Source organism: Varanus komodoensis, unplaced genomic scaffold (assembly GCF_004798865.1).
Source record: "Varanus komodoensis strain SLA01 unplaced genomic scaffold, ASM479886v1 scaffold18_1, whole genome shotgun sequence".
NCBI lineage: Eukaryota > Metazoa > Chordata > Lepidosauria > Squamata > Varanidae > Varanus > Varanus komodoensis.
The window spans coordinates 7,725,431-7,746,175 of record NW_025335548.1 but is presented as its reverse complement, the minus strand read 5'-3'; the positions used below and the strand labels follow the sequence as shown (position 1 = coordinate 7,746,175).

At 47.6% G+C, this 20,745-nt stretch overlaps 1 protein-coding gene across 1 annotated transcript in view; it reads left to right on the top strand.

Annotated features, from left to right (window-relative positions):
• ATP11C (ATPase phospholipid transporting 11C) overlaps positions 1–20,745 on the top strand; it is an 82,483-nt gene that overhangs the window by 17,326 nt on the left and 44,412 nt on the right. Inside the window, exons 2-6 of the mRNA XM_044426986.1 lie at positions 10,189–10,308; positions 15,472–15,561; positions 17,970–18,050; positions 18,203–18,310; positions 20,029–20,157. Of these exons, the coding sequence (XP_044282921.1) occupies positions 10,189–10,308; positions 15,472–15,561; positions 17,970–18,050; positions 18,203–18,310; positions 20,029–20,157 (528 nt within the window). The remainder of the gene's footprint in view (positions 1–10,188; positions 10,309–15,471; positions 15,562–17,969; positions 18,051–18,202; positions 18,311–20,028; positions 20,158–20,745) is intronic.

Below are 20,745 nucleotides of genomic sequence, written 5' to 3'. Positions count from 1 at the left end.
CAGCCTGAGCCTGCAAACAGCCTTCGTCAGCCTTGAGGCCACCAAAGTGTCTCTGACCGCCGCTCTCAACAATCCCAACAAGAGACGTTTGCAAGGTGTCCCAGGAGACAGAGATCCAGCTGGAAGAATGCCTCCTTTTCCCTTCTGCCTTTATTTCCAAATTTGCATTTCCCTTCTGGGAAAATCAAGAAGGAGAAGGAGATCTGCCTGGAAGTGTTCCAAGTTCCTCTTGCCCACTTTCTTTTCATGAAACCAAGACATGGAGAGCACAGTGCTTGCCCTTTGTTTCCCCAGTTCTCATTCTTGGTTATTACGATTTGCAGTGAGCTTCAAGGCTGAGTGAAGGCAAGAATTCCCAGTCCAACCTGCTAACTATTATGGCAATTTCATACTTATTACCTTGCATTGATAGCCCACCTTTCTTCCTCATGCAAGGAACAGGTTAAAAAGCTCCCTTCCTCTCCTTTTATCCTCATAACAACAACCCTGTGAGGTAGCTAAGGCGGAGACTGAGCGACTGGTCCAAAGTGACCCGGTGGGCTTCGTGGCTGAGTGGGGGACTTGGACCCTCATCTCCCGAGTCCCCGTCTAAAAAGCACCATGGTTCTACTTTCGCATGGACTCCTTCCCTGTGGCCTGCTCACTGTGAGGATTGTGGCTCAAAGGGAACAGGGGAGCCTGTGGCTGGGGGTGGCACATGGCTTCCAAGTCCCTGCTATTCAAAAATCTTGAAACATTGACCCTGTAAATGCCGCTTCAGTACACCACTGGTGAAGGAATTGGCACCTGTTTCATCATTAGATGCTTTTAGACTTTTCACAGGGAGCTTTCCAGAAAACCCACCCACGTTCCTGCCCCTGAGCACTTTTGTTTTGCTTCATTTGTCGGCTGCAAAGGAGGGAAATGGAGGCTAACCAAGCTCAACCAGGTTTAGTTTTCACCTGTGATGTTTGTTTGCGCTACTTCCCAAAATGTGTATATTGTGGAAAAGCCTTTTTTCTTTTCCTGTAGTTGTCACATCTCGGTTGTGATTTTTTTCTCCCAGGGAGGTAGGGTTTGGTGCTACTGTGTGAGGTTGGCTATGTAGGTCAGGCCATGCTATGGTCCATGGTTTGAAGATTCAGCATGGTGCCACTGCCAGTAAGAAACCCTGTAGAGAAAGTTCCCCCACAGCGGCTTGCAGCAAGTCCCATTGAGTTCTATAGGACTTGCTCCCCCCCTAAGTCTGCACAGGATCACAGCTTTCCAATCTGAGGTTTGGCTTTCCTCTAATTATTGACAAAAGTAGCTAGTCCCTCCTTCTTGGAAGGTTTTGTTTAAACTGAACACATTCCAGGCTCTTGCAATGTGATCTTTGCCCAACTTCTGTATAAAAACTTGTTTTTCTCCTCTGTCTCTCTCTCTCTCCCTGTCCACTTTTAAAAAGAATGTGTTATTTGCTTCCTTAAATTCTCCTTTTTTGGACAGCCTCCTTGCACATGCCAGATTGTTGGCTGATGCAACTGTCTTGAGAAAAAATGGAATTTTCTTTAGCTGCAGAGACTTTGCTGAAAGTGTGCGTTACTTTGGTAAGCCTCAATGCGTTTGCTAGCTTTGCTATTTGTCAGCACAGTGAAAGAAGGAAATATTGGTTTGCATTGCTGAGTACAGCTGAGAATAATTTGTTGTGGAAAAGTTAGGATATTGCTGTGCTGGTGGATAAAAGCAATGAAGTAGTTAAATAAGAATTTCTGGTAGGAAAGTTCACGGATTTGTAGATAAGGATGTGGGTGTTTTTAAAGACATTGTGAGGATATTTTTCTTAAGTGTGTTTATTTTTGTCTGACTGGCATCTTGGCAGTTGATCTCGCAGAAATAGCACATGAAATGTAGTTTCCGTTTGTATTCTACACCTATCATATTTTTCGTTTTAAATGTTTCCCTTGGAATAAAAGGTGTGGACTTGGAATCTTAGTGCTTATGTGAGTCTCTTGTGTACAGACTACCAAATCCTTTAGGTGAGAAACAGAACTGCAGCAATGTACTTAGCGTTTAAAAACGTTCATTTTCCATGCCATTTTCTTGTGAAATGATCATATAACGTTGTGTGCATTTGCTTTCTTCATTTGCATTTTAGAGGCAAGATAGTATCTTTTAAAAATGTTTTAGTAAAACACAGAGAGATTGAGAGAGAGCCTGTGAGAACAAGCTGTGGATTGTGGGTAATTGCCTGTCTTTTGTCTTGCTTTGTTTTTTCCCAATAGATAACTTAGTGTGTCCCAGCTTGTTTTTGTTTTCTCTTGTGTTTTTTATCAGTTGAATGGGAAATTCACATTCAACAGAGACAGTATTTACAAGCCTGGACAGGCAGATTTGCATTGTATACATCTGACTGTTAGGCAGGCATGCAAAATAGACTCCCCCACAAAAAACCAAAAATCTTTGGTTGATTTCCTCTTCTTTGTCTTTTGGGACTCTGAATTGCAAACGCATTTATGGCATTGTAGTACAGGCATATAGGGCACAGCTCGACATTTTTCTTACCTGCTGCTTTTGTAGCTTGGAGAAACAATCCATGAATATCCACAGTTCTGAATCCACATATAATGGTGGCCTCTAGTAACCTGACTTCACAGCTCACAACAAATCTTGGGTTCTTTTCCCAGGTTGTGCAGGGTTAATAAGCCATAGGTAATCCATCATCTTGGGTTTGCATGTAACAATAATCCAGAATTCAACAGCATATAATCATCCCATAGACGTAGTTTACATGTGATGACAATTCCAAAGTTGTTGTTTGAAAGTCAAAGAAACAAGGGTGCACAACTGACAGTGGCCTGCAGTGCATCTAACAGCACCAGAGTGCAGCTTAACCACGGGATGTCTTTGAATCCTAGGTTGTTGAAATGTGGGTTGTTATGATTACATACAGATCCAGAACTGTGGTTTAACCATCGGCTGCATACCACAAACAAACCAGAAAGAGAATCCAAGTTTGTTGTTGGGATGTGAAGTCTGGGTTTTTCCACAGGTAACAACCCGTAGTTAAACTATAGTGCAGCATTTTCATGTAACATCAACCCCCAATTCAACAACTCACTTTTCAAAGATGGTACAGACTGGCTTGTTATGTGCAGATCAGGTCTGTGGGTTGAACTGCCCATAGAGAGTGAAACAACACACTGTGTGCCTTAATTTACTGGAACACAGTAGAAACTGTGTTCAGAGAGGTAGAAATTTGCCTGAGAGTGATGCAGTGTTGAACCCCTCTGGTTTATAGTCCTCATTCAGGCATGAAGTACACCGAGTGACTCTGAGCCCCTCATGCTCAGCCTAACCCACCTCACAGGGCTGTTGCTCTGAGGATAAAAATGGAGTGGAGGAGTGCTATGAAAGCCACTTTGGATTCCTCGCAAGAGGCAGAAAGGCAGCATAAAATGCAATGAAATAAAAATAATAATCACTTTATTACTATATATATATGTATGTATGTATGTATGTGTTTTCTTTCTAAAGTGATGCTGTCAAACTGCAATGCAAGCCAATGAAATCTCACGTGTCCGTTTATTTGAAAGCATGTGGCAGCGGTTCATCTGGATGACTGGGAGAAGACTCGGGAACAGGGGGACAAAGAGCCTGTGCCGGGGACAATGGGAGTTGGATTCTAGCAACCTCTAGAGGACCCCTCGAACCTCAGTCTAGCTCTAAACGTGGGTGGCCCTGGTGTTTGAAGCAAGATGAGGTTGCTAGCAGAGTAGGGCAGCATCATAACATGTGCAGAGTACCCGGGAAGCCACCTGATAGCAAGACAGTTTATCTGCCATTCTGATCCCATAGTGACTGTAGTGGTTGGAGAGGGTCTTGGACAGAAGAAGGGCTGCTTGATCACCAACCCCGGTTCCTTGAACTAGAGATAGCTGTGATCTTCTAAGTCATTTGGCCCTGAGCTGTTCCCAGCGGGATGTTCTTCGTGGCCCATGCAGCTTCTTCCAGCCTCGTTGGCGGCTCGCAGCTGGAGGGAGATGAGAAGCCCTGCTGCAAGACTTAAGCTCCCCCTCCCCTCCTCCTTCCTTGTGTGCCATCACTTCCAACTTGTGCACAGATCTTGCCTTGTTTGACTGGTTATATGTGGGCACCTTCTTGACTGGCAGCTAGAAAAAAATTACTCAAATCGGAAGAATCTCAGAGTGCAGGCATTTCTGTGGAAGACATCCCTTGATGATGCACAAATCTATAGGTATAACTTTCCTTAAATCATGCAATCATTCAGAGTGGGTGTAGGGAGCTGTAGGGGATCCTCTCTTCTCTACCCCCTCCCTGCTGTTGCCAAATTTTCAACCACCCCTCACTGCTCGTTTTTAACCGGAGATTGATCTGCAAGTACAAGAAGTGTATTTTTTAAAAACTTGCCATGTCCATCCTGTGCAAAAAGCTTCAGCTGCTCAGATGGGTTATTTTTGAAACCCAGGCTTAGGGTTTGTTTCCTAGTCAGATGCCAACCTCTTTGCTCCCTAAACCATGCCCTTTCTGGCCCCATCTCTTTTCCCTGGTCCCTGAATCCTGGGCTGTAGTTTGCCTGTTCCTTGCTCCACTGCCCGTCTTCCAGATCCTGGAATTCCAACTCCCAACTGCCAGTCCCGGGCTGAGTGGTTGCCCTAGCAACACCTTGGAGGCCTCAGACTGTTTTCCTGCAGCTCCATCAGCCAAATGGGATATGAGGAACATTGGTCCCCAAAAAGAGGACACCCCCAGTCCTGAATTCTAGAGTGTCCACGTGGCCCACAAACCCGCAGCATCAGATATGTCAGTCAAGGAGGCCAAGCCAGAAGCAAATGATCTGTTTTTCGTAAGTGGCTTATGAATTACGGCCTTTGCCAGGAGCTGGCATGTGAAAGCCCTGACATTTGGCCCTGTCCACCCCGTCATGCAAGGTCTGCTCCTTTGTCTTGGTATTTAGATTTGGCTTGCAACATGAGGTGGCAAGCCCTGTTCCCAGCATTTCCCTTCCTGCCCACACAGTTTCCAAACTTCCCGTGTTGAGCAGGCCGAATGCTTGCATAAGGCTAAAGTGAGCGAGCATTCAGCATTTCTGTAACACTTCATTAGGCTGGATGTTAAGCAAGCTGGAGATGTGCGAAGGAAAAGGGGCGGCCTTGATTCTTCAATCGACAACTTCCCCATTTTTAAGACAGAAGGGAGGTGGAGACGATCACTTATTATAGGGGTGCAGAATCTCTTCCAGATCAAGAGGCAAATTCGAGGGCTGCACCCCACTTGTAGGCGGGTCTGGAAACAGAAGGGGTGGAGCCAAAACACTGGCATTTTTCACAGCTCAAAGCTGTAGGTGGCATGAACTAAACCCTATAATGCAGGGTGGACAATTCCCAGAAATTATTTTTCTACTGACACGTGTTCATTTCATGAGTGTGTGAGTAACCGCAAATGAATGCCAGTTGCAAATGTGGGATAAAGCAAGGTTAGTGCTTCCAAATTTTCTGTAATTTTTTTTGGGTGGTGCCACTAGTAAATATGTGGGAGAATACATCAATATCATTGGAATACATATCTGTGTATCTGTGTGAAATGACTAATTCAGAGTAGGTGAACAACTGATCTTCAAGCTCTCCAAGATTCTTCTCAGTTTACAATTTCTGTATGTTTTGTGCAACCAGGGACTAAACAAATTGCCTCTGGATGAGGAAACTACACATTTCCTGCTCCCAAATTTGCATGGATTTCTGAAGTTTTGCCCATAGCCTGAAGCTTGGGGGATTTAAAATTTGCACATTTTGACTGAGACACAGATTTTAAGGCATGCGTCATGCAAACACACGTTACTAACCATTTTGGAGCCGATACCGTCAATGGGCATTGTTGAGTTATTTGTGAATGGCTTGGAATATTAAATAGAGACAGCAAACCTGGAGGTCCCTCAGCAATCTCAGTGGAGTACAGTTGGATTCTGCCATGGTTGTCAGCAGATCATGCAGACTTCTGTGACTTACTGACATTAATTGGTGGATTAATTAGTGCAGGCTCACACATTGGGTGGGCCACCAGTTTTTAATACCTTTGCTTTTTTTTTTTTCTTTTTTTTTTTTGCTGTTCCACTTAGGAAGCAATTCTCTCAATATGTCTGTAAGCCCCCAACCTGAAAGTTCACACTCATTCTAGTCCTCTCCACCCTGCCCTTGAAACCAAACTTTTCTGTTTTGCGGGCTTTTCTGCTCACCTAGCTGGAATGTCCCAGAGAGAAGAGGGATTAGGATAGCTCATAGCAGGCCCCCCTCCCCCCAGTCTTCTCCCTTCCCCTTACCCATTCCCTTTCTCCCCTTTCCAGCCTTGGCAAACAAACCTCTGATTCCCAGCTTCAGGGTTGGAGTACCATCTCTGACCAGGGTGTTGGGAATCTGAAATATCCTGTAGTTCCCCACTCTTTTAGGTGGCATGGGATTGCTGTGTTTCCCCAGTACCCTCTAGTTACACAGAATTGCTGCCTCAAAACCAAGTAAGGGAAACACATGCTATTTTCTTTCCCTTTTAGAAGCATCCCCCAAAACATTTCTACATAGTCTAACATTTAAATCATATGAGATGTGTTTTAACTCTTTTCTGAAACTGCTTCAAAAAATATTTTCTTAAGATATTTCAAATGCATGTGGTGTATTGGGAGAAAAATAACATGGGTTAGTTTAGCTTTGTGGTTTTCTAAGCATGAGTCAAATTAAGCATGGTAAATTAGATTGTTCCCAAGGTTGCCCGACAATTTTCCAGTGCAAACAAATTTTTCCAATGGACATAACCATGAATAAGCTCAATTTGCATTAAATAATGCCTGAAAAGCCCACATTCCTGACCATACCTTAAAGGAATCATTCCTACCTTTCAGAATCCTTTTAAAATACCATTCATATATTACTGTTTTCCTCTTGTAAGGAACCCAAAGTGATGTGCATAATCCTCTTTCTTGCCATGTTATCCTCATAACACCCGTGTGAGGTAGGCTAGGCTAAGAGCCAGTGACTGGCCCAAGGTCACTCAGTGAACTTCATGGTTGAGTGGGGGGTAGAATCCAGACCTCCAGTGGCTGGTCCAACACTGCAAACATTGTTCCACACTTTCTACTATATAGGTGGAAACATATGGAATGAGATTTCAGCTAAAAGGCAGAAATCATGTGTCCTTCTACCAGGGCTCACCTGGTTTTCTCTTCAGAAACTTTTATTTTCCCGTCCACCCATTGGATTCCCATGTGCATTTGAACCTCAAGAACGCCTGCAAATAGTTTGTGAGACCTCTGAAGGGAGAAAGGTCCACAGGGAAATGGCAAATGCTCTTCTTCCTCTCTGGCCAACACAAAAGTTTCAGGAGGTTGCCTCTGGACTTTTGCAGAGTTCTTTCTTGGTTGCATGGTCAGATGCTGCATAGTGTATATTTTGCTGGTATTGGTGACGCTTAATTCGTGGGCTCAGTGAGCAATTTTATTTTATTTTTTGCATTAAACTGAAATCTTTTTGACATGTGCCATGGAAGAGATTTCTGAGCGTTGAACTTGAATGCAATTCCAATTCCACAGGATGCAAAATTGGCATCGCATGGAGGCCAAGAAATGTCATTGCAAGCATGTGAATTCTAAATAGAGATACCTTGGAAGGATTTCCCTTGGGCGGTGCCTGCCCATTTTTACTTTAATCTCCTGTGCTGTTCAAAAGGGTTCAGGTGGAAATAAACAAGAGCTTCTGTTGACATTTCTTGGCCTTACTTCACATAAAGCATCAGGACCTCTGTGTGGAAACCACTGATCCAACGCTGGATGTTCCAATACAAAGTTCTGGGCAGTGATGGATATATACCCTCCAGATATATACAGGCTATTTATATCTCTCTCTTTCTTGCCCCACTCCTGCCCCCCCCTTTTTTGTTTGTTTGAGTTGTGAGCCATTTCTTCCATATCAGAGATGAAGAGATGTTGGGAAAAATTGGTGTGTGTGTTGCACAGACATAAAAAATACTTTGGAATACCAGCCAGTCTGAAAAAGCTGCTTTAAAGAAGGTCACAGCAAAATAAAGAAAAAAAAAACTGTGAAAAGTTCTCGCACAATCTTTTGATTCCTCCTTTGTGTTCACATCACTGGAGAAGACACAGAGGAGGGGATAGACTTGGAATTGGATCCAGTACGCTCTGCTTGCCCGTTTTTTCTTTTATAGGAGATTTTTCTTTTTTAAAGCACCTACCTACCTGAAGGAGCGCCTTCTTCCCTATGTGCCTGCCCACCCCTTGAGATCTAAGGCAGAGGTTCTTCTCCAGGAGCCCTCTTTGAAGGAAATTAGGAGGGTAGCTACCCAGAGAAGGGCCTTTTCGGGGGTGGCACCCCAACTTTGCAACCTGCTCCCCAGGGAGGTTCGCCTGGCGCCCTCGCTCTATTCTTTTCAGCACCAGGAGAAAACCTTTTTATTTTCCCAACATTTTAATATTTAATTGATTATATCTTTGGCTTTATTTATTTATTTATTAAAACATTTCTATGCTGCCCCTTGCCGTAGCCTCGGGGCGGCTCACAACATAATAAAATACACAATAAATTAAAACAATAACAATTAAAATATATACATTGGAATAAAATAAGCCGCCCTGGCCAAATAAAATTCAATGATATTAACATTTAAAATGCTGCTTAAATAAAAATGGTTGGATGCAGTGTGTTGTTTGTGGGTATGTTGTTGTTTTTTGTTATCCATCCAGAGAATGTGGTCTTGAACAGCATATAAAAACTAACTAAATAAATAGCCGTTTTGGGAGCCTTCTCCATGTGGCCTCGCCTCTCAAGGGATTCATGAATTCTCATGCACCAAACCCACATGCTATAGAGCAGGGGCCTCAAACTCAACTTACCTGGGGGCCGCTGGAGTAGAGTCTGGGTGAGGCTGGGCCGCATCAAGTATTCCACCACCGCGGCGGTGGTGGGCCGCTCATCCCGCGTCGCTCCCGGAGGCCAGCCCGGGCGCCGCCGGCGCTTTGAAGGCCGCAGGGCCCTCCCCCGTGCCCCCCCCCCGTCCCGGCACGCAGCTTAGAGGGAACATTGCGCCCGGGGTAACGACTCACGCAGGTGCGTGTGAGAAAAACGCGAGGGCCGCACTATCACTAAACTTTGATATCAAGTGGGGGCCACAAAATATCGTCCCACGGGCCGCAAGTTTGAGACCCCTGCTGTAGAGGATTGTGTGTGCGTGCGTCCACGTGTGTTCGATGCTTGCATGTTGCAAGGGTTGTTCGTGGGTTTCTCACTGATGTGCATCCCCACCACCCCCGTGTCCCTCAGTATGGTTGGGAAACGTGTTGCAAAAGCAGACTGTCCTGTTTGACCTGCTGTTCTTGCTCTTTAGAGGCCCTGTACCTTGTTCCTCTGCCAGCCAAAGCTTGATGGGTGTCCATGGGAAGCAGGGCCTTTTTGGTGGTGATGCCAGGACTGTGGATCGCCTTTCCCTTGGCGCTTTGGCTCCCTAAATAGGAGGATTCCGTGGCAGCTGCTGTTTTTCATGCAGCTCCGAAAGCTCTCTGGACACTGAATTGCAGCTTTGTTTCTCTTCTTGTTCTGCTGTCTCTTGTGGTTTTGTTGTTTACGCGCTGCTCTGCTCTGCATGACCATTTTACTGTTGTTTCTATATTGTGTTTATTCCTCGTTTTATGCTGCTGTTAACTGCCTGTGGCTTCCCTATGGGATGAAGCCGGAGAAGATGAATGCTTTAAATGAGCAAAATAGCTTAGAATTTAGAGAGCGGATGAATTGTAAATTGTGCCCCCAACTCTTGACTCAAGATGTTCTGTAATTCAGAAACGCAGTAATTACTGCTTGTGCAGGATATAATTGGCAAACTGCACTATTTCCACCAATGGCTGTGGGAGGGTGGAAAATCCACCATGCCTTTTAAAACCTCTCAGACTTTCCCAAGGCTCGCTTTGTCTAGAAGGGCACCCATGGAGCTTCGGGAGAGTGTAGGTTTCAGCTTCCTTTCGTTGTAGTCCAGGGAGCGCTGGCCACTCCATCCAGGGAATGCCCCAAAACCTGTGGGCTCAAAGGTTCGCCTTCTATGCAAGGAGCCTCAGGATCAGGGCCACAGGCATGGTGAATTCCCCAAATAGGGAAGCATATTTTTCCGATATGCTTCCCAAGAACACATGAATAATTCTCTCCCTGTCCTGTCTCGCAGCTTGTTGGAGAAGAGAAACGTGTCAGCACCCGGACTATCCTTGTTGGCCACCACCAGGTTTCCGAAACAGAAGCTTACATTCCTCAGACGTTCTGCTCCAACCAAATCGTTTCATCCAAGGTATGTTTGCCCCATTCATGCTGACACAGGGATTGCGATGCTTCAAAATGTGTTGACTGTGATGTGGGTCCTCTAACCTACCCCAGTCCTAGGCTGATCTTTTGCAGAAGGGTGCCCACCAGCACGTCTCTGCCGTCTGGGGATGATGGGAATTGTAGTGCAACACGAGGTAGCTTAGACGGAAAGGGACTGACTGACACAAGCGAGCTTTGTGGCTTAGTGGCAATTCAGCCATGACTTTTCCCAGTCCTGGTTTATTCCTCTTCTTGCACTATGTCAGCCACCCGTAACCTTCATCAGAACATCCCTGGATCAGACCCAGTGTCCGTCTGCTCTCTTTGCTTCGTGACCAGCAGGACACCAGTGCAACACCACCCTCTTCCCCGTGTTCCCCAGCCACTGGTGTACATGGGCATACTGTCTCTGCCGCTGGAGGTGGCATACGGCCATCAGGACTAGTAGCCATGGAGGGCCGCCTTCTCCAGGAATTTCTCCAGTCCCCTTTTAAAGCCATACAGATTGGTGGCCATCTCCACTGCTCATGGAAGTAAATGCCATCATTTCCTCATGCACTGTGTGAAGTATTACCTAGTGTCTTCCAGTGCGGCCAAGCTGGATGGCAATCATGGGAGTTGGAATCCAATGCATCTCCAAGGGGTCAAGATGGGGACATCTGACTTAGAGGCTCCTAGCAATACTAACTGGGTCATTTTCACTTGCAAGTTGTGTTTCCTTTTTTCAAAAGCTTCTTGATCGTTTCCTTTTTAAGTGTTAAACTTTTTTGTCATTTTGAATCTCAAAACGTTTATCCAAAATGCCCTAGCTGTAAATGATTCTTGGTATTTATCTCTCTAATGCACACATTTTGCAGCTGTTTAACAACCTGCTTTTTCAGCTTAGCAAAGGTAAAATCCGTCAATAACTCTACTCTGCTGCCCCAGTGAGGTCATTCCAGTTTTACTATTGCATGGAATATGCATTTCTGTAATCCTGGCACAAAATTGCTGATCTAAGATTGTTAGCTTGTTCTTAAAAATGAGCCCTTCACTAACAATGCCAGGCGTCCGTTTGGTGTTCCAGCTATCCACCTTCTAGGTGATCCAGGTCCGTGCAACCAGCTCCCTGTTTTTGGCCACTATCTTTTCTACCCCCAGTTGATGCTCACCTTTCTGTGGCCATCGAGTATGTTCAATCCTCACTGAGCTTTTGTTGGGGGTATTATTTTCCCGCTTCTCCTCTGGGCATCTTGCCATCGGGCCTCTCTCTGTTCCCATCAGCAGTCTGGCTTTTGCCTACAGTCCTTGAATTCACCATTGGGGGAGTGATTCCTCCCCCTCTTTTAAAGTTTCAGAGTTGGACCTGGGCTGGAATTCTTGTCCCAGGCATCAGATCTTTAACCTTTGCCCCCTAGCCAACCATATATGAAAAGCAGTTTGAAAGGAAGACTGGCACCAAACCTTCCCCCTTGAAGAATCCCCCAAGCAGGTGTGCTCCAGACAAGCCACTGTGCAGCCTGCACAGTGCAGAGCATCCCTTACGAACCCTTTATTAAATGTCCTGCTTTCGTGACAGGGAAGCCTGCCCTTGCTTGTCGAGCAGGGAGTGCTGAACAAAAGACCCTCATCTTTCTAAGGCGCCAGGGACAGGTGGCTGCTATGAATAGGCAGCGGGGAATCCCATAGAACAATGCGGCCTCCTCTGTAGGCAATTTATAGACAATCAGTTCTGTACATCAACTTCCGTTTATGTTCATGTGCCTTTGTTGGCCAGTCCAAGGCTGGCCTTGCGCGGCTGCCACTTGTCCTCTGAAAAGAGTCCGTCTGCAGTTGTCACAGCGGCTTGCAAATGGCCCCTGCTGCCATGTAGCCAGTGGGAGACCTCCTTTTAGGTGGGCTTCCCGTGTGCTGGCAGACCACTGCATGCTGGATCTCCTCCAGAGATTGTCCTTTGAGTGTAGAAGGTATGGACTGAGGGGTGGGCATTCACTGAAACGCAGAAACAGAGCAAGTCAGAAGGGGTCTCCCGGACCATCTAGTCTGACCCCCAGCTCCAGCCAGCTCCGTCCAGCCTATCTTTGAACACCCGCACTGATGGGGCCTCAACCACCTCCAACCTCCCGTGGAAGCCCATTCCATACCCTCGGGGTCCTAACTGTCAGGAGGTGCTTCCTGGCATCTAAATGGAACCTTGGCTCTCTGAGCTTTGCTCCATTGGAGCCCATCCTGCCTTCCTCTGCAGGGGAGAACAGGTCTCTACCCACCTCCATGTGACATTCCCTCACATACCTGTATGTCGCCAACATATCCCCTCTGAGTCTGCTCTTCTCCAGGCTGAAGAGACCCAGTTCCCTCAGTCTCGCATCATACCCCATCCCCTGCAAACCGGCCACCAACCTTGTGGCCCTGCGCTGCACTGACTCCAACCTGGCTATATCCTTTCTGTAATGAGGGGCACAAAACTGAGCACAATACTCCAGTTGAGGGTGCACCAGAGTCATGTAGAGTGGTAGGAACACCTCTCTCGATCTAGAAGCCACACTTCTGGCTATGCAACCAAGGGTGGCGTTCGCCCTCTTGACCACCGCATCACACTGCTGGCTCATGTTCAGTCTGCAGTCAACCAGTACCCCGAGGTCCCTTTCACAAGTGCTGCTCTCCAGCCACTTGTCACCTAACCTGTCCTTGTGACCCCCATTCCTATGCCCCAAGGGCAAGACCTTGCACTTATCCACATTGAACGCCATCCTGTTGTCTCCTGCCCACTTCCATAGTCTGTCCAGATCCTTCTGGATCTGAAGTAACTGCTCCTCAGTGGTGGCCGCTGCCCCCATTTTAGTATCGTCTGCGAATTTGATCAGCAGACTGTTCACCCCTTCTTCCATGTCATTGATGAAAAGATTAAACAGGATCGGCCCCAGGACAGAGCCCTGGGGGATCCTGCTTGTCACTGGCCATCATCCTGACGATTCCCCACTAATGGTTAATTCCCCACTGAGCAAGTACCCAGACTACAACTCTCAGAATCCCCCAGCCAGCTGCAAGGGAAGGGCTGCCCCAGAACCAGGGCAGGCTATCCTGTGCAGAACCCCTCCTGAGCCTTAAAACACCAACATTCATTGCTTGCGGGAGGGTCCCAACCTGTTGGTTCACAGCAGGTTGAGCATGATGCTTCGGGGTTGTGGTTTTGGAGATGGGGAGGGATATCCAGAATTAAACCAAAGCAACAAGGATGAGTTGTGTGCGTGGAAGTTCCTGGCATAGCCACATCTATCTTTTTGGACTCCTTACCTTGTTTCATTGTAGCACTTTCAAAACACTCCCCAGTGGGTTTCTATGGCTGATTTTATGACCAGGTGGCAGTACCTGGTCATGTTCTCCAGAATGGGCAAGAGCGATCGCAGATTCCAGTCGTGCCTCGTGTGCCTCAACGGGGAGAGGCTGTCCTGGGATGGATGACCAGGAGCCGTGGTGATGCGAGTTAAGCACGCTCTGTTCCCAGCGACTGGCAAACATGTTTGGTGTGGCTGTGGACATTTGCTAGCCTGACTCATGGTGAGATGCCAGTGGGGCAGAGGTCACTGGCTGCCAGGCACTGGAAGTTCTTCTCCTAATCTTAGACAAGCGGACATGGCGCACCCTTTGGTGGAAGTTGATCGGGGCGGCTGAGCCTTCTCTCACTCCCCGTTCCTTTGCCTCCCAGGAAGGAGGGTTGTGCCCATGTATACTGGCAACCTCTGGAACAGAGCGAGAGGCGCTTCAAACAATCCACGGGAGGCACATGTTGGAGTGCCCAGGGGTCCCTAAGACCTCGTGCTGGTGGAGCAATGTTTGTCATGCCAGTGGCCAAACAGACCTACCTGCATGCTTTTCCTTGGCTTGTTTACCTGAAATCTGCATTTGTGTCCCACCAGTCTCGGCATTCAGTAAGCCATCCATCATCTTGGGCATGGGTACTTTTTCTTCCTAGGTCGGTACCCTTGACCCTGAAAGAAGGTGCCTTGGCTGGACCAAGACCTGGGTCATAACAAGGTCTTTCCCCTCACCCCACTTTAGACACTGCTCTTCTGCTGTCGTGCCTTGTCCATATCCTTCCTTGCTAACCAGCAGTGGGAGAAAGGGGCAGCATGACTCTGCTCAGCATCGCCCTACCATTGTATTGTGCAAATTGCCCTCCCCTGATAGCAGTCAGGAGCATGCAGGGCGAGGCTGCTAATATCGAGCAGTCTGCGCTCGGTGCCTGCTTCCGAGCCTCCTTGTGGAGCAATGCAAGCACCCTGAGCAACCCTGAGGGGGATCGGGTTTGCTCAGAGAATGACCTCCCCCGTGCTGCTGGGCGAACAGAGGGTTCCTGCAAATTCTGGGCAAAAATCAAAGGAAGTTCTGGCTTTCTGGTTTACTCATGAAGGAAGAGTGAGCACTGTGCTTTGCAGGCTGAACTGGGAGGCTGGCTTGGCTGACAGTTTGCCACTTTCGGCAAGATGTTCTCAGGAAGGCCTGTGCTTGCAGTTCTGGGATGTATGATAACATCGCTGTCCGGGCTGAAGGGCAGCTGGAGCAGATCTGAACCTGAACCTGAGGAGGCCATGGGGCTGTGGAGCTAGTAGCTAGGCCTTTCCATCAACTGAGCTCTGTTGAACCCAGCAAGAAGCAAGAGAAATGGCGAGGCGACCGTGTGCTGAGGCCTTTCTCACCGCGGCTGTGGATCAACCGGCCGTGCAGACATCACAGTGTTGTGCGTTCAGCCACTTTGGAGGAGCATTGCCCCACTGCCAACGATGCATCCCGAGAGCATCGCTCACTCGGGCATGTGAACACCATCGGCTTTGCGGCGTTCATAACCTTTTTTCATTTCAAGCGGGAGCACTGGGGGAGGTCTGGCCGCCACCGCTGCTTCCAAAACCTTTCCCTGAGCCTTCCCATCACTAGCTGGTCACTGAGTTCTGTGGAGTTATGCAGTAAATATTCTGCAAGCATTTTAATCTATGCTTTCTCCTTTTCAAGGTTTACAAGTTATTCCTTCTCATCAAAGCCCTTTTCCAATATGTATTTCTGCATTTGCAAACTCGATGGACCTATGGATGGATGATAACTTCTCTTGCCTTGGACATGGCTGTCTTTGCTTGCATTCATGATTTATCTCTCTCTCTTTGCTTCCTTCCTGCAGTACACACTCTGGAATTTTCTTCCAAAGAATCTCTTTGAACAGTTCCGTAGAATTGCCAACTTTTACTTCCTTATCATCTTCCTTGTACAGGTAAGATCACTTTTGGAGAAGAAAGGCATAGATGCCTTTTTGCTTTTGCATTCATTCATTTAATTTTTTTGTACCCTGCCCTTTACAGTGTCTCAGCCAAAAAAAATTGCTGTTGTGTTGCCTTGCTTTGCTCCCACCCCCCACCAGAAACTGCCCTTCAACATTTTCAGTGCCATCCTGATAAAACCGAGCAGTGCCCCCAGAATGCAGACTGTGGGCACGTGCTTTCAGCATGCAGTATCTGTTGCAACATGTGTCTCTGTCAAAGACTATGAATTAATAATGAGTGGTCTGCCTTAATGATCCAGTAATACCCATCTTTAATGATCTTTGATGCATTCCCACCTCCCTCCACATACATCTATAATGAGATATTGAAATGGCTTCCTGATCCAGGTGAGGGCTGTACAAACATGCAGTGAGCTTTCATGGGTCAGATTTCTTGTGGGACGAGAAAACTGCAGGCTCCAGTGAGTGCATGTGCTCGCTTCCCCTTTCCTGATCCCTTTAGCCTGGGCTGCTTGTGTGGATCTCTTGCTTTAAAAGCAGAAATCTTGCAGATCGCTGTGCCAGGAGGATGAGGGGGAGATGGGCTGTAGCCTTCTTCCTGTTCCGGCCAAGTGGCCGAGCAGTGCTATTTCAAAAAGGGCCCTGCCCACACGACTCCAGCCAAACAGATGCACCCTGTTGAAGCTTCTTTGGCCATGTATCTGTTCTGGACTCCGGAGCTGGCATGTCGGTCTGACCAAGCTAAAAGCGCTCGGTGTTGCAGGTGAAGGAAGCTGACTGGCCCTGTCCTTGTAGATTTGAGTTTCCTCTGACTCGGCTAAATGGGCTGTACTAGATCCAGTGGTGCGGTGTTCATGGCAACCGCATCACGTTGGCTGTGAAGACATGATGCTTTGACAGCCTGCATGTCATGCGTGTGCTGGGGATGGGTGTTAATGATCTCTGAGGAGATTGCTCTCACTAATTAGAAGGACGGTGCTTCAGATGGCCTCCTCCATTAGCAATGGGCATCCTGTGTTGAGCAATTCCAAGTTCTCGACAGCACGCATTGCCCAGGCACACAAAAAGATGGCTTGCCGCCACATTCTGCTGTGGTGCAGTTCAGCTTGCCAGGAGCAGCAGGCAGGTACCAGGAGCTCCCAAATGTCCCAGGCTTTAACTTGGAGCAAGTTAAAGGGGAACTATATTTACCTTGAAGGCAGTCTGCATCATGGTACTAACCATGGATGTAGGATTTTCACTCTCCCACTGCTGTGCAATAAGCTTGGGAGGCAGGGGTGTTCTCCTCATTTTTGCTTTCTCGTTTGGTCCATAATGGGCATGCCCAGAAAACCTTGCCCATGGTAAGCCGCGCTCTCTCTTCACAAGTGCATTTCAGAGAGAGTGAATGAAAGCCATGTGAAAGGTCCTCAGCTTTAGCAAATCCCACCCTCCCAATGTGAAAACATTGCACACCTACATTTTTGTTTGGCACTCTTCCCACCCTCAGAGAACCTGCACCAGTGGGAGAGAAGAAAATGCTTGGCTGCAGATTACACAAGCATGAGAGCTGCTGCGGCAATGAAGAGCAGAACACAGCATCACCCAAAGTTCTCCCCCACCTGCCTCGTTTTTCCAAAAACCAAAAAACCTGTGCAACACATTTTTTAAAACTGGCAGATTGAATATATTCTTGAAAAAGGGCTGGAATAAAAATGTGCCCCAGTAAATCAATTCTGCTGCACTCCTTTGCATGCCTCCCCAGAATTACGTCCACGATGTCGGGAGTTACTCCCAAGTAAATGTATGTGTGGGTTGGCAGCCATAGTCTTCCAAGTGCCAGAAGTCTGTTGGTTGGCTGGTTGAAGAGTGTCTGTTTGCTGTGACAACCCAGCTACGCCTCTGGAATTTGTACCACTGAGCAGCAGTTGCCCCCGAGTCGCCCCAAACCACTCTAAGGCTTGTGGGAAAAGAACCTCTTTGCTCCACCAGGCCTCCACGGCAGCACATTGTTCCCTTCTGCATACGCCAAGAGAGCCCTTCAGGAGCTCTTCCAGCCATCATTAAGCCCGTGAGAACAAGGAACACACAGGAGGAGAGCAGAGGGTTGGTTTTCCCCGTGTAGCACCTCTAATACATGAATGGATGGAGAACTTGGACACATGGTGGGCATGTCGTGAGCGGAGCCGGCTGGCGCCAGGGGTCAGACTAGATGGCGCAGGAGGCCCCTTCTGGCTCGCTCTGCTTCTCTGTCTCTGACTTTGCTGGGCATGCCCTTGAACCTTTTCTGCACCTTCCACACATGCATTGCTTGCGTTGCTTTGCAGAAGCGGAAAGTGCTGAAACTCCCATCATGCACCTTAATACCCTTTTCCTTCTGAAATGGGACGTCCCCAGTGGCTTTTTCCTCTCTCCCTCAGGTCATAGTAGACACACCAACGAGCCCTGTCACAAGTGGGCTGCCTCTTTTCTTTGTCATTACGGTCACAGCCATTAAGCAGGTATGTGCCTTCCCCATCTCCCCCCCCCCGCCCCCCGGGAGGAAGAGGGGACTATCGTGATCCACTGCGGGAGAACAGAGCTCTCCACCCCCTTTCTGGACCATTTCCTTCTCTGCCCCATGGCCACACCGATCCCCTCTTACCCCCTTCAGGGTTATGAAGACTGGCTGCGGCACAGGGCTGACAAGGAGGTGAACAAAAGCACAGTCTTTGTGATCGAAGATGCAAAGCTTGTGAAGAAAGAGTGTGAGAACATCAAGGTAATGGGAGCCACAGGGCTTTCTGATTTGGTAGCGGGCAAAAAGTGATGGCTTTGGCATGGGAGTGGTGCCCTCAGGAAGCAGTGGCGAAAAGCAGGGAGTGGGAAAGATGGCAAGAGGGACTGTCCTTTGGGCCGGAGATTTGGGCTCAGCATATCTCTCTTCCATTATTTCGTATTTGCCCTCACCCCCTGAGATCGGCAGCAGAGGCCCTCCTCCGGGAACCCTCCGTGAAAGATATTAGGAGGCAAAGTACCTGGAGGAGGGCCTTCTCTGTGGTGGTGCCCCACCTATGGAATGCACTCCCCAGAGAGGTCCTCCTGGGCGCTGTCGTTATTTGTTTTTCGGCGCCAGGCCAAGACCTTTTTATTTCAACAATATTTTAATAACTTTTAATATTAGCTATATATGTTTTAATCTGCAGCCAGGGTGGATCTGAAATTTATTTGTATTATGTTTTATACTACTATTCTTATTTATTTATGTAAGCCGTCCTGAGGCTGTGCGAAAGGACGGCTTATAAATATTCTAAATAAATAAAATTATTTCACAGTTTTGGTGCACTTGCCTTGACAGATCGCAGTGGTGAACAAGCTAAAGGTAGCACAGCTCAAAGACCAAAAGAATGCATTGCAGACAGGCTAGCATTCAAGCTGTGGCTGGTTTCCCAGAAAGGGGGTACACCAGGTGCCCCAAACTGCTCAGGGCTGGACCCTGCTGGGCCTCCAGAGGCGGGGAGTTCCATACTCGGAAGGCTCTTCTCCTGGCGGATTCCACTTGGGCCATGAGTCCATGTGGCACTCCCAGGAGAATGTCCTTGGATGACCTCAAGGGCAGCTTGGAGAAAGGAAGAAAATGCTTAGGGTTAGGGCAGCCTGGACACAGAACTTTAAACCTGGGCTGGTGGTGAATGCAGCACTTCGGAAACAGAAAACTCTGACCTCTGCACCCGTTTCCACAACGAGGAAATCATTTATACACAGAGACCAGCTGTTTCATCCACCTTTTCCTAACCCTTGGCGTGCTTATGATTCCTGTACTTACCAACATGCTTGCTAGGTGATGAAGGTGGAAAAGAATTCTGTCCAGGTGAGTGGACAGGCTGGTGGGGAAGATGCAGATCTTCTGTCAGTCCACTTGGTGGAAAGCGGCCTTGAGGTGCTTGTTTCTTAATAGTCTGCTGAACTAGTCTGGTTTCCTGCATTTCGCTTCCGTAGCCCCTCTAGTAACTAGTAGCGAGGGACCTGAGGACTCCAGATCTGGTCAGCCCTCTTGTTAAGTGCGTTCCCAGTTCTGATGTGGGGGAACTGACAGGTTTGTCTAGATGAAGAAGTAAAGGAGAGAAATGGAGCAGGCGAGGAGGGGAGGGAGCACGTGGGTCCCAGGAACAGCCAGTGTGGCTAAACCGAAGAGTGGAGCCAAAGGTCACAGTGGTGCCATCAAAGTTCTGCCATGTTTTCCATGTGATTGGCAGGGAGAGTGCTTAATGGAAAATTACTTACTGCCATCAGAAATCAGGAAAGAGGTTTCCAGAAGGTTTAAGAGGGTGGTTAAGGGTTAGGGAGCCCCACTCTGGTCTCGGTCTGATCCTGACACTGTACGTCCAGAGTTCGTTTCATCAAGGAGCAGGGACAAATATGGACATGAGGATATGTCGGGTTTTGATCTGGTGGTTGTAGTTCGAACCAGAGGGCATGATTGCCTTGTTCTGATTTTAGGTTGGTGACATTGTGGAGGTGTCAGCTGATGAAACCTTTCCTTGTGACCTGATATTCCTCGCATCGAGTAGCAAAGATGGGTCCTGTTACGTCACCACGGCTAGTCTGGATGGAGAATCAAACGTCAAGGTAACAGGATGGGTAAATGGCACAGGCCAGCCTGGAAAACTTTTCTCTTCCCCAGGCCTTGGGGAGTAGGTGGCTGATCGGAAGGGCCACAGCTCTCCAGGGGTGGGGTTTCATTTATCCATTCAGTTTGTTTAGCTTATTGCATGTGTATGCTGCCCCATAGCCAGGAGCAGCTCACAGCAGAATCATCAACAGTGATGCAAAATAAAAATAGAAAATGCAGTTAAAAATAAATAACAATAATTGCTAAAACTGTAAAACATACTGGATAAAAATACAATATAGATGCAACAATATAAATATGACTGGAGGAATAAACACAATATAACCAATAAAGCAACAAACCAGCAGCAAGACCAATAGCCATAATCTAAAACCAGGTACTAAATAAATTTGCATGCTCTTTGCAGGCAACTGAACCCTGTGGGCTTAGCCAGCTTCCCGACTGGCTGATTGTATGTCTGGATGCTTTTCCTAGTGATGGAGCATGCAGTCATGTGAGCGGGTGGAGGTGGTATAGCCCTGACAGAGATCTTCTGTCTCAGTGAGAATTAGGCCACAGTCCTTCCTTTATGAATGACAAGTTTG